The 13,340-nt window shown below is 37.7% G+C and overlaps 1 protein-coding gene across 2 annotated transcripts in view; it reads right to left on the bottom strand.

The window, feature by feature from the left end:
* The window catches only part of EIF2AK4 (eukaryotic translation initiation factor 2 alpha kinase 4), a 36,302-nt gene that overhangs the window by 22,636 nt on the left and 326 nt on the right, over window positions 1–13,340 (bottom strand). For both annotated transcript variants that reach the window (XR_003990874.1, XM_030481918.1), the window contains exons 2-14: window positions 11,551–11,666; window positions 10,243–10,345; window positions 8,186–8,359; window positions 7,265–7,345; window positions 6,631–6,761; window positions 5,690–5,805; window positions 4,510–4,667; window positions 3,564–4,099; window positions 3,087–3,196; window positions 2,385–2,542; window positions 1,626–2,041; window positions 856–925; window positions 116–199 (exon numbers count right to left, since the gene is read on the bottom strand). Coding sequence is in view for 1 of the 2 variants with exons in the window: in XM_030481918.1 (XP_030337778.1) it covers window positions 116–199; window positions 856–925; window positions 1,626–2,041; window positions 2,385–2,542; window positions 3,087–3,196; window positions 3,564–4,099; window positions 4,510–4,667; window positions 5,690–5,805; window positions 6,631–6,761; window positions 7,265–7,345; window positions 8,186–8,359; window positions 10,243–10,345; window positions 11,551–11,666 (2,253 nt within the window). In the remaining variant the exon portion in view is untranslated. The remainder of the gene's footprint in view (window positions 1–115; window positions 200–855; window positions 926–1,625; window positions 2,042–2,384; window positions 2,543–3,086; window positions 3,197–3,563; window positions 4,100–4,509; window positions 4,668–5,689; window positions 5,806–6,630; window positions 6,762–7,264; window positions 7,346–8,185; window positions 8,360–10,242; window positions 10,346–11,550; window positions 11,667–13,340) is intronic.

Below are 13,340 nucleotides of genomic sequence, written 5' to 3'. Positions count from 1 at the left end.
TCTTGGCCTCATCTGCATTTTTTAAAGGTTACTTCCCTCATGAAAACCAGCAATTACTCTCTGCAGGTTCGAATAAGCAGTATCCTTTTATCTGAAAATGCAAGCAAGTTTGTACCTGAATGTACAGGTAATGTACTGTCTGAATGACTGGTGTCCTATCTTCTCCTCCATGGCTATTCTTTTCATTCCCTTCTTCATCCTTTATCACAATTAAGAGTAACAGAACAGTTAGCTACAGGAAGCCATCCAGAGATTTTTATATGCATATTACTATTTTCTAATGGCTGAAAGACCTTGATGAGAACTCATCTTCTGTGATTAGATTTGAATAACATTGAAATCTATAAAAATAATTTATTGATGCTTTTTTAATGCCACTGCTTCTAAATAAAACTACAAAACCAGGTGTGACCCAACTCTTATTTTCAAAGTGAGAATGAGTAATGTTTTGCCAACACTAGACACTGGAGGAAAAATATTCCAGAAGATCTGTGAAACATAAATCTCAAAGTGTGTCATGTTTAAAAAACCAAAAATAATAAAAAATTTCAAATTAAAACATACAAATAGAATTAACCATGCACCCTCCATCCCACCCAATCATTCTGATATAGTGTAAATATAGATATAGTGACAAAAAACTAGATGATCTCCAGAGGTCCCTTCCAACCCTAACGATTCTATGATTCTGTGAATGCAGCTCACGATGGCACAACTTTTACTCTGATGGAACATAACTGTATGTGGTTCTGTACTTACACCAGAACTGAAATGAAACTTCTCAACTGACCTGTTTGCATGTCAAAGGCTATTTTATGATCTTTTCATTTTCACTAGCTTTATCTTTATACTTACTGGAAGCTGACCTTTACTGTTTTCATCTTCATTATCAAAAATTATTTCACTTTCAGAATCTGTGGTTGGCCTGTTTAAAAAAGAGAAAGGAAAGTTTTGGGTGCTGAGAAATCTGGAAACTATTTGCAGAAAAAAAATATCTAAGCTTCTGTTAAAGACCTTCCATATGCCTTAAACAAAAAAAGCAAACCAAAACAAAACCCCCAAAAGTATCCTGCTTGCAAATAACACTTCCTTTGTCAGCCCTGTCTTTTACAGGAAAGGTTTATCTCTGCATCAGTACAATCCCATTTTTATACTCAATAAGCAAAACTGAGGTATATTTATTTACTTGCTTAAAAAAAAAGACCCACCATGAGTAAAAGAACCAATCCATACAGAGGCAGGTCTGGAATATGTTAATAAAAATCAAAACAAAACAGAAAGGACAAGTAAGGTATTTTTCAGGATTTGAAAATATTTCTCTACTATTATTAAAAACTTTACTCTTAATGTTGGAAAAGACAGTCCAGCATAAACAGTCATGCATTCTGACACAAATTATGAGAATATTCTAGAAGCCTAAACCCAGATTTTCCTTGTATACTCACTGTTCTTAGCTGCAAAATTTCCTCTCCCTGGCTATCTGACTGCTGGCAAATACACTGGTTTTGAGCCAGCGGACAGAACAAAATGCAGTGAACTAAAAAGAAGTGAGAATGATAAAAGACAAAATTGGAAAAACAACTCTGCTCATGTTCCCTATAGTGCCAGTACTGAAGCCTACTTACAAAAATGACTGTGAGAAAACCCCATCACCGTCATCATCATCATCATCACTGGACTCCTGATCAGCTCCACTGAATTTGTTGCTGGAGGATCTTTCACACGAAGTACTCCACTCAACTGAACTTGTCAAAACTGGAGGAGGAGCATTAGCTTCCACATCACTTGTCTCCTCAGCATTAAGGATGAAGAGACCAGCTTTGGTGGGCATTCTTTTATCTTCGTTCGTTTCACATGATGACACAGTGGGAACAGGGTGTTCATGTTTTTCTATCCAAGCATTGTAATACCTCACGATATTCTCATGGTTCAAGCGGGAAAGTAACGTTACTTCTCCCTTAATCCTCCTAAATTGCTTGCTGGCAGGGTTTACGCGGATACGTTTCACAGCATAATAGCAACCATCAAGTTTATTTCTTACCTGGAAAATTCAAGTAAATTCAAAAAGTCAAATGCATATAAATGCTTTACCAAATAGAGCCAGAAGTAGAATAATTTTATGTAAGAGGAAGTTTTCCTTCCAGCTGGGAAATGAATACAATTCAAATGCAAGCTTCCCCATACTGACAGGCTACTCCCCAGATTCTCAGTGATCTCACACAAAACTTATCAGCCTATTCCAGATAAAAACCACAACACAGGCACAGCACACTAGAAGATAATAAATAAAACCCCACAAACACTATACATATTGTTTTGCTTCTGAGACAAAAAACACATCACCAAAAAGGATTCCACAGAGGAAAATAATTTTTCTACCACACCTTGATGACTGCTCCAAAAGCCCCTTTGCCAAGTAATTTGAGCTCTTCAAACTCATTGTAGTAGCGTGAAAATTGTCTCTGTGTTTCTGTGACAAAGGAAGCACTGGATATCTGACTGCTGGGTACAACTGTCTCGATGCAATCTATGCTTGCCGAATCTGTAAAGAGGATACCAAAGTCACCACTGCTGGCAGTGTGGGGTATGGGGATAAACCACAAGGGACTGCCAAATAAACATCAGGATGAAGATAAAACCTAAATAACTTCAAGTGCAACTGAAACCTAAAATACAGAAGTGCTCTGCTGTGTAGAGTTAAGTTCTGGTACAAGCATAAACATTAATAAAACTTTTAATTACGAATATTAATTATGCTGAATAAAGGAACAGATTCTAATAAGACTATAACAAGAGAAGAAGTCTTATTTGAACAACGTCTTCCAAGGACGAAATGAAGGCTGAAATTTACACCATACAGGAGGTGGATGAACTTACAGGAGTAATTAAAGCATCAGCTTTGACTGATGAGAAAACAGCAGTCAGCCCACCCCAGCTAGTCATGGATAAAGAAGTTAAAGACCATATTAATTAATATAAAACATTTGTGCAGTCTTATGAAGCTCTAGAACAGCCCACTTTTTTCCTATTACTGCAGCATATAGTCCACTCATTTAGCAGTATACAGAAAGGAACAAGTTTCTTACCATCTAGGTTTTCTTCAGCTACAGGCGTTTTCATTTGTGGAATGTTTATAAAACTATGTTGTAACAACTGCTGAGGAGTCCATCTTTCCTTATCTTCCAAGCAAACACATCTGTTAGCAAACCAAGAGAAAACTGTACAAAAATCTATTCCATTTCAGGCCTAAATGTTCAAAGAGGTCTCCTTGTTTAAGAAATTATTACTGTTATCATTCAGATGAGAATCAGAAGCAAAGACAGACTAAATGACTTACCCATAGCAGCATATAAACATGGTAGCAGGGCAAAGAATAGAGAGCACCAGACTTGTTCTCTCAAATCCCAGACGAGCAGCCTGAGCTGTGAGGGAGCAATTACCTCTCCTCTAAAAATTTTAACTAGTGACACAGGGGGATTTAGTTGTTCTTTCAAAAAACTACCCAAGTATTTCAAAAAAATAACAATAGAAGCCAAAAAGATACAGGAATGCAACAAACATACCTTCCCAGAAAGTCCTGGAAGTCAGCAGGTAAATTGGTAGGAACAGCAACTGGAAATTCCTTTGTTACTTGGCCCTGGCTGAGTGAAAGCAGAAGCAAGCCCAGACTCCACACATCTCCTTTTTTTCCAGGTTTGCTGGGAAGACCATTATCACTAAAATGAACTTTGGTTTGCTCAAAAACATCTGCTTTGCAGATATCAGCTAAGCGCTTGGAAATGCTGTAGTCTGTCACCTTGACGTTTCCTTCAGCATCTACCAGGATACTGGAAGCACAAAGAACTTTGTGTACTACTGAGTTACTGTGCAAGTACTCAAGAGCTGACAAGATCTGGGTCACATAATGGCGCAACTGCTCAACTGGAACTGGAGTCTCTTTGTGTAAGTATGTAGAAAGGCTGCAACCACTTATATGCTCCACTAAAATGTCCACCACAATTGAATCATCCCGTTCTTTAAGGTTCATACATTTATAATGCACTATGTTTGGGTGACTTAGCTTCGTCAGTGAGCTGAACTCTGTTTCTGCACCCTGAAGCTGTTAGAGAAAAACAATGTAACATGCAATGTGTCATAACATGAACACACTACTACTAAAATATATAACATATACAAAATACATACATTACATTCTCATCATTTTCTGAAAAGGAAGTATTGTATACAGGGGGCAAGAATAACTTTGGTTTCTGCCAGGTAAGCTTTATTCTAATATTTTATTATTTTATTTATGCATACTCACAAATACACGTTCTTGCATTTATGTTACTGTAACTTCTGAATACCCTGAACACCCATCTTCTTCTGTGGTGCAGATACTCTAAACACCAATTTTTGCAAGCTCATCACCACACCACCCTCTCAAGTTTAATATAAACTAGCAGCCTCCAGAAAAGCACGGAACCCCACCTAACCTTTATTAAGCCAAATGCAAAATACGGTCATTACCTGTTTCTTACACTTCTCAATCTTCTCCATTTCATGTGTTGTAAGAAATCTTCCCATCTTTTTTTGCCAGTGCAGAACCCACTCGTATATTAAAACAAAGTCTCCACTGCGAATTTCCAAGGCATTGTACACTGATTTACCAAGCTGTTCATCCTTACCTGTACATGGAGAGAGAGAAAAGAGCAACAGGGCTTCTTTTGTTTCTAAGGTCCTGACAAGAGCTCCTGCAAATGCTAAATAAACACCACTAAGCCTGCTTTCTACAGTTTCAGAAACCCAAACCTGCTTACCACTGAACAAGATCCATACCTACATGGTAGGTATGGAAAATACCAGGTCTGATGAGACTGAATGATACATAGCAGTAGTCAAATGAAAGCAATGGCACATTGGCAAAAAAAATTGCTGCACATTTTAAAGAATTTCAGGTTTTAACAAACAAATGTTCTTCCTGCTGAGCAAACGCCAACTTCTACATACAGCAAACATAACTGTTCATCCTCAAACTACAAAATAATAAAATTCCCTTTGCTCCAGAGACTTCCAGGCTGTTCATCCTACCACTGAGGAAGTGCCATATTGAAAACAAACAATAAAAACATTTGATGGTCCATTCATATGGGCACTTCATAGGGGCCTTTCAGCTCTGAAAGTCTCCTATCTTTGTCTGTATTTCAGTTTTTTGCTAAATCTGCTGCTTTGATGGCACCGCTATTGGCAGCAATGGAAGAAGAGTAAGTATGCATTTCTAGCTCACTGGTTTCACATGTTACTGAAAGCTAAATGACTTCTTGCTTGGTAGCCATTTGTATCTGACAGGCTAGCTGTTTAAATTTAAAAGCAAACAGTTTTCAGTATTATTTTACTTATGTAGAGAGGACAGAATATAGAGAAGGTGGGTGGGGTTTTTTGGTATGGCTATTCAGTTATGTACTTGTATCTGGAGAAGCACATCTTTACTTAAAATAGTTGTAAGAAAATACAAAATATTTACCACAAAGTAACTTTTCCTATTGCTCCCACTCTCAACTGTGACATTTCACAATCCACAAGATTCTCTCCATCCTTGCTGCTTGTACTTACTAACATTGTATAAGTTCCCCTTCTCAAAAAAATCCAACAACAAAAAAACAACAGCCCCAAACCCAGTACTTCAAGCTGCAATTGTGATTTTGCTTACCTAGACATTTTCCTTTATGGACAATAAGTTGTCCAGCACCACTTGTGCTGAAGTTCAAAACTTCATGATTTCCAGAGGACTCCTCATTATTACTAACAGAAAGCTGTCGTTCTCTTCTGCAATGTGAACAGATCGTTTTTCTCCAACTCAAAAATATAGTATTGTTGCAGTCCCTAGTCCCTAAAGATATCAATTCTGCAAGAGGATTAGCTTTCAGAGACTTGCACCCAATAATATCCATTAGTTTCAAAGATATTGAGTTACTGCAAAGATGTACGATTAGAAATCCAGCATTTTAGCAGCAACATCACGATGAGCTCTATATTTTAAGCCTGGGGGGTAAAGTGGTGGTAAAAAACCAGAAACAAACAAACAAAAGAAAAACAAAACCCCCAATCTACCTGTATCATCACCAGTTCTAACCTGGATGAGTTATGCACCAGCAAAAGAACCCTCCAGTAACTCCCGTTTCCTTCCAATAAGTTACTCTACAAATGCAATCAGCATTATCCAATTCTCTGACAGGGAACTTTACACTGGTGTATCTTTAAAGCACATGTTTTGAGGTGAATATAGGCTTTAATTTATTGTGCTATTCCAAAACCTTGATTAATTAAAAACTTTCTTTTTTCTTCAACTGGCAACATATTGCATACTTTTAAGAAACTGAGTATGTCCTGAATATACTTTCCAATGATTGCCAAATACTATGTTAAATTAAGGGCCAAGTTGACTCTCTTAAATGGAAAGTTCCCAAGTTATTCATAGCACACGAATTAAACCATGCCAAAAGAAGTGGGGGGGGGGGGAGGGGATGACACAACAACAAAACGAACAACTGAGCAACATGGCACGCTACTCTCTTGCCTTCAAATTTCACGTTGAAATCTAATGTTTGGGAGGAAAAAAAAAAAAATCCACATGCAAACTGACATACTCACTTTGAACGTCCAGCTGAATTTGGTCGGTGCTTATTATTCACTCCGTGTTCCAAAGAGCTCCCATTTAAACGTGAAGCAACTTTCTTGTGAGAATTTTCTTGGCATGTCAGAGCAGCTATTTCCAAACGTTCCTGCAAATCAGGAAAAACACCAAGTAAGTACAGGAACTGCACCTATCCTCAAAATACATGAATACTTGACTATTATGCTTTAAAGCTACCCAAATCACAGAAGAAACAGGTTTTCATAATATAAATGTACGTATCAGGCCATGGAAGAAGTGCTGAGATTCAGAAAGTACATTTCAGCACTGTTCACAGGCAAAAAGATTCTTCACAATGAAAGCCGAAACATTAACATGCTCTTTTTTCTATGTCTGTTTGAAAATATCCATTTCAGTACACTTAAGATGCTAATATATTAAACTGTTTTCCCTTGCAGTTGATTTTATTCCAGAAATAAACCCCATATAATCAAGAACCTATTTTAACCTAGATCTATTAGAAACACTGGATGAGAAAAGATGTCCAGGACAATTCAGTCTTGTAAATCTCACAAGTTGTCATAAGCGTATGTCATGGTATTGACAAGACATTATTGCAATGGTTTTTGCCTGCCGGCTTAGAAAGAATACCTGTTTGGCAATCTCTTTCTTTTTTCTTTCTTCTCTTTTCTCTTCCTCCCTTCTCTGAATCTCATTAAGGATTTCACGTTGCTGAAATGAATTTAGCTGGTGTTAGAGATGGAACAGTACATGCAATGCAACTGCTAATCTTACCCTGGTATAATTAAAAAACAAACAAAAAAAAGGTATGATGCTGATTTTTCAACAGTGTTAAAGAGGACTGGTGGATCTCACAAGAGTAAAAAAAAAACAAAACAAAAAATTAGAAGTCAACTTCCTCAGGAGAGCTAATTTAACAGCATCAATTGTATGGTATAGAAGATTGGAGCTGTCGACAGAAGAAGATTACTTCTACTGACAGACCCAACAATAAAGTTTCATACACAGACAGACAGTGGAATAATAAAAACATTTTTCTCTGAACCACAGCTATCCTATTCATATTCCCACAGCATGGAGACTCCACACTGCTAATCTCTGTGACACTTAGATGAATTCCCTCATTTCTAATGAGGAATGCATGCAAGTCCAAGGCCTCTTTAGATTGAATTTATTGCATTCTGGAAAAGTTTGTCATAGTGAACATTCCAGTCACCCTATGGGTGAAGGAAGGTATGATTACCCATCTGTCTGGCTAATATATCCTAGTTTAAGATGGAACACAATGTACACATTTGACTACACTTTTGTATGAGCTCCTGTTTATAAGGTTTGTTTCAGGCATAAATATTTCTCAGCATTAAAACTACATCAAAATATGTCACAACTGCAGCAGCAGATAGTTCATATAGTACAATATTGATCAACTCATACTGACAGGTCTGAAAATTTAGTAATTCATTAAAACCCACAGTTATGCAGGATGACTCACAAAACTGTGATTGTTTATTTTAGGAATACAGGGTTATTCATACTTTTAATTTCTCTTACCTCCTGCTCTTGTCTTCTCTTAACTTCTTGTGCCCTACGCAATTCCTCCTGAGCCAGTCTTTCTCGTTCTTTTTGGTGATTTTTTAACATTTCTTCATGAAAAGACTTGGAAGGTGGTTTATTATACTCACTGAGAAATGACTGTACATGGTCGGCAAGTTCAAATATCATCACCTGAAAGAAAATAAAGACGAATGACACGCAGAGTTCAAAGAACAAGTAGATCACATAGTAAAATAACACCCAACTTGAAAAAGCCATACAGCAGCAGTGTGACTGTTTTTGTTACTTATCAGACAAATTTACCATATTTCAGTATTTTTTGTCAGAACTATTTATCAATAAACTGTAACATGAAAAATCCCTGACCACATTAGCAAAGATGGAAAAAAATACTGAAAAACAGCCAACTTCAAACACCATCTTTTTCTTAAAAAAGAAAACCTATTTTTTTAGGCTTTTTTTTCTTTTCCCAAAAGATACATGCTTATGATATGCAAGTGACAACAGAATAAAATCTCTGCAATTGTCTGTTACTGTTTCTGCTGCTTGTTACTTATGAATAACTACTTATTTCACTGCTAATGTGAAATCCAATCCTCCACTGTAAGCTAGCCCCCCCAGTTGGAACTGTACAGCCACTTAAAGCATTCCACATTCATATAACCACTCCCTAAAGTAAGAACTGCACTTAAAACTCGTCTGACTTCTGCTACACGGTTTGCAATGTTGGAGTCAATTTTCAGTTACTCTTGCTTGAACTGGGTATGTACTGATGATCTACTGACATGTCAGGGCTTAAGCTTTCATCAGTCTAGCAGCATGCCTTTATTAATTCAAGCAATCCATAGTGCTAACAGACCATCGCATCTCCAAAATTAAAGAACAGTACATCAGAATGCATCCCATCAGCCAGCAGCAGCACTGAGCAGGATTTGCATGTATAGATTGGAGAATAGCCAAACTAAATGTACCATCTGCCTGTAACAGGTTGACATTTAGAAGATTCTCAAACACTGAATTCCCTACTTGAAAGTAGGAATGAAGCCACGAGACAATTCAGAATAGGAAGAATAGCACAATATGCATATACCTGATGTGCAAATCAAAATACCTTTCCCAGGTTACTATTCAGAAGGCAAAGCAATCCTGCATGCACTCACATGTATTTAAGAAAAAAAAAAAAAGGAAGAATCTCAATAATTAAAATCCCAAGCAATCTACTGCTCCATTTGACAGGTAACTCAGGTATTTTCAAGTTTTCCATACTGCAGAATACTCTTTAATAAAGAATACCTAAGGCAGAGAGAATGGTTGTCTCCCTTTCCCTTGCAGAGAAAGCGGTTCAGGACTGCACATGTCATTCATCAAAAATGCGTATCATACATTTAACTTACAATTATATCTATGCATTGCTGGAGCAAGCATGACTCTTGCTTTGGAAAACTGACATTAGAAAAACCTACAACACATTTGTAGCTCCCTTTAACGAGAGAAGAAATCAAACTGGGGGGAGAGGAGTGTAGTAAGTATTGCCACTCCTAAACACAGTCGAAAAAAAGGCACAATGGCATGGAGTGACCGTGCTACAGCCACAGAAGTCATTGTTAACCTGGTGTTAGAACGAAGGTCTCAGTTCAGCATTAGATGAACAAGATCACACCGAAAAACTCCCCATGTCTGCTGTCTGCTTAAATAGGTATAGCCACTTACAATATTCAAATGAATCTGGAGAGTGCAGAAAGCTCTCACTTTTAGAGTTAGTATTGCTTTTCATACAGTGAAATAACCCCAAGAATAACATGAACTCTTAAATCAGCTTTTAAACAGGGATAAAACTTGCACTAGTTACAACATGTACTGTATTTTAAGAGCCTGCTTATTCCAAACTTCCATTAATTAGAAACATTCTTAAAAACAAATTAAGTCTTTCCTTCCTTAGGAGCAACACAACTTAAGCTTTGACCATGGATGCATGCCATTATATTATACCACGCACGTATTTAAAACTATTTAGGGTCCAGAGTGCATTTCTCGAGGAATTTAAAAGCTCTTACCTCTCCGCAGCGCTGTTTTGCCAGTTCAGCTAGTCTGGATTTTAATTCATTTATTTTCTCATTTGACAAGCCTTTCGAATTTTTCAGTTGTATTTCAGGGACACTGGAGGACAGCAACAAAACATTGAAAGTCCTCATTAGAAAAATCGAGTGTAAAAAGCAATATTCTTGATAAATATGGTGGGTGAGGGAAAAGGAATGGAGTTCATAGTCACTTGGCAACTAGTCAACACTCAAATAAGCAGTACATAAATATTACATGTACAATATAAAGCCAGAAATACCTTTTTATATTCCCCACCATCAAATTTTCTGGCTGCAGATTACCTGTCAGTTATACTTAACAAGAACTACCAAAGAAACCCTGCAGACTCTTTATTTATCACCACTATACAGGTTACGCAAACCTAAAGAAGTACATGCCATAAATAAGTAACAGCCAAATTTAAAAACTGTTTAAAATAAACAAGTAAAACTTCTGTAGCTATGATATGTTAAATTTAAAAAAAAAAAAAAAAAAAATTAGGGTGGCTGTCATGTCCTGTAGAATCACAGAATCAACCGGGTTGGAAAAGGCTGTTAAGATCATCAAGTCCTGCCTATACCACAGGACTGACAATCCGCCACTAAACCACATCATTGTGTTACAGGGTATAACTGAACTAATACTTGGTAAGGAATAGCATTTCCCTAGTACACCACTCATGCCACCGCACAAATGGATGGGCTAAAGGGAGATATGCTTTGGATGCAACCGGTGCCGTAAGGACTAAAGGAAATGGGGCAGAGAGCAACATTTAACCCAGAAATTACTTGCCAACCCAAATGCTGGGAGGGAGCTGATCGCCTGCAATTGTTTTTACATCCTCTACTGAGAACTCTTCCAAAAGGTTAATCCAGCAGGAACCAGGAACCGCACATACAACTAAGACAGCAGATTGCTTTAAAAACGAAGATTCAATCCCTCTCTCAGCAGGTCATGAGCTCAAATAGATTAAAAAGGGCACTAAGATGTTAGCAGGTATACACCTCTGTTTATGTCTCTCCAAGCTACAAATTGGGGCTGCAGTCACGCATGGACAAATGCATCCCTAGAATTCTTCATTGCACAAAAGAGCACATCCAATTCAGGTGCCAAATTTTATAGCTGCCTATTATAAAATACCACAGGCTTAACAAATACTGACATGTGGAAAGCAAGGAGAGCAATGAATGAACTACATGTTTTTCCAATTTACACTTGACTACGGAAAACAGAGGAAAATGTTCAGAGGAAAAAAAAAAAGTTAGATTTTAATGGTCACTCACGTATCAGGGTAAGTATGTGGACACTTGACCCACAGATCAACTTTGGCATATACTTCATTATCACCAGTCAATCCCTGAGGACGTAGAACTAAATTAATTTCAGGAGGTTGCTGCACCTGAAATGGAAAACAGAACTTCTGATTTAAAAAGATCTTCTGGTTTTGTTTTAATGAAGCACACAACTCTCAAAACCTGCACTATGGCAGAATTCAGGTCAGACCATCCAAACTGAGAAAAAAATACATTAATGTATTGACACTGCTCAATGAGAGTGAACTGGTTCACTGATTATCATATTTTATCCAGTATATTTTTAGAACTTTTTCAGAGAAGTGTAGTTAGTTATTAGAAAGAAGATTAGGACTGAGCAAAAAAGCCGTTTTATAATAAACCCCTTGTATTCTGCTTACTGTAGGCTAGTAGTAGGAAAAAAAAAGGTTTATGGAATATCACTAATTAAAGCATTAATTAGTGCTTTATTGTTTCTTTTGTGTTTGTTTTGGATCACTAGCAAACACTAGTCAGTATTTTATTTTCTCACATGGCAACAGACTACAACGTCACATATATATACCCCTTGTGTGGCCAAACAAATGGAGAGTAATTTTTTTTTGTATTTATATTTTTGGGTTTGGAATGAAACAGTGAAACAGAATTTTAACAAGTATTGCCCTTCCCCCCATGCTGTTCAAATTGCCTACTCAAAATCAGAATAAAGTAAAACATGCCCACATAAACGCTCTAACCTTTTTATTTTGTATGAAATAAATACTTCAGAAATCAAAACAACCCAGACCTTAGTAACATGACAAACAGGTAGGGAAGTAAGACCACATGGAATAACAAATACTGAAACAAGTTAAAAGACGGTCACTATACCCTCTATTTTCCCTTTGCATTTCCATCGGGGAAAAGAACAGGTTAAGTCAAGAGAACATCAGGTATGAATTTAATAGGGAGCGAGGTCTGCAACACTTCTGAAAACCAAGCGAATTACTGTGTTGGTATCAACCTCCATGGGGGTGGGTGGGTTACAGGTTTTGCAAGAATTTAAAGTTCAGGTTTATGGCAGGAAAAAAAGGGGGGGCTATTTTGTAGAAACTGAAGACAAAAGAATGTAAATAGAAAGGACAGTAGCAGTGAACTTGGGGAACTGAAAAGAATGAGCAGTACCTCCAGGTACAGGAAAACAGTGCCACAGATGCAGCTGGAAAAAAAATACCAATTAGAGACATTGTGGACACAGAAGAGAAATGGGAAAGAATAGTGAGTAGCAGACCAGAGCATTAGTTAGTTGGAATAAGACAAACAAACAACAAACAAAAAAATATGAAAATTAAAATTATCATGAAAACAGCCACAGTTTGAGTAAACCACAGCACATAACAAATATGCGAAGATCAGCAACATGTATACCCATGAGATTAACTAATTAAGCAGGTCTGTAATCAGCCAGTTAAGGGATGAATGAAGTGGCAATGTTTAAAGAATCTCACAATTACTTAAAACGCAAGTTACATGCACAGCATTAATTATACCGCGAAGGCGCTGATCTGGAGGATTAACCGCAAAGGCCGTCGGTTACAGGGCTGCCCCCCGAAGCGGGGAAGGACCGGGGCAGACAGCGAGAGGAAAGATGCGCCAGACAAGAAACACGAGGACCTGGCACCAGCGGGAGCGCCGCTGCCCGCAAGGAGCGAGGGCCCGCTCTGCCTGCTGTGCCGCTGGAGGCCGGAGCTCTGCCTCTCTATCGATTAATGGGCGCAGGAAGCGCTAAGGGAGAGTAGCGG

This window comes from Strigops habroptila, chromosome 4, assembly GCF_004027225.2.
Source record: "Strigops habroptila isolate Jane chromosome 4, bStrHab1.2.pri, whole genome shotgun sequence".
NCBI classification, from domain to species: Eukaryota; Metazoa; Chordata; class Aves; order Psittaciformes; family Psittacidae; genus Strigops; species Strigops habroptila.
Note: the sequence above shows the minus strand (reverse complement) of the source record. Positions and strands in the feature narration are given on the sequence as shown.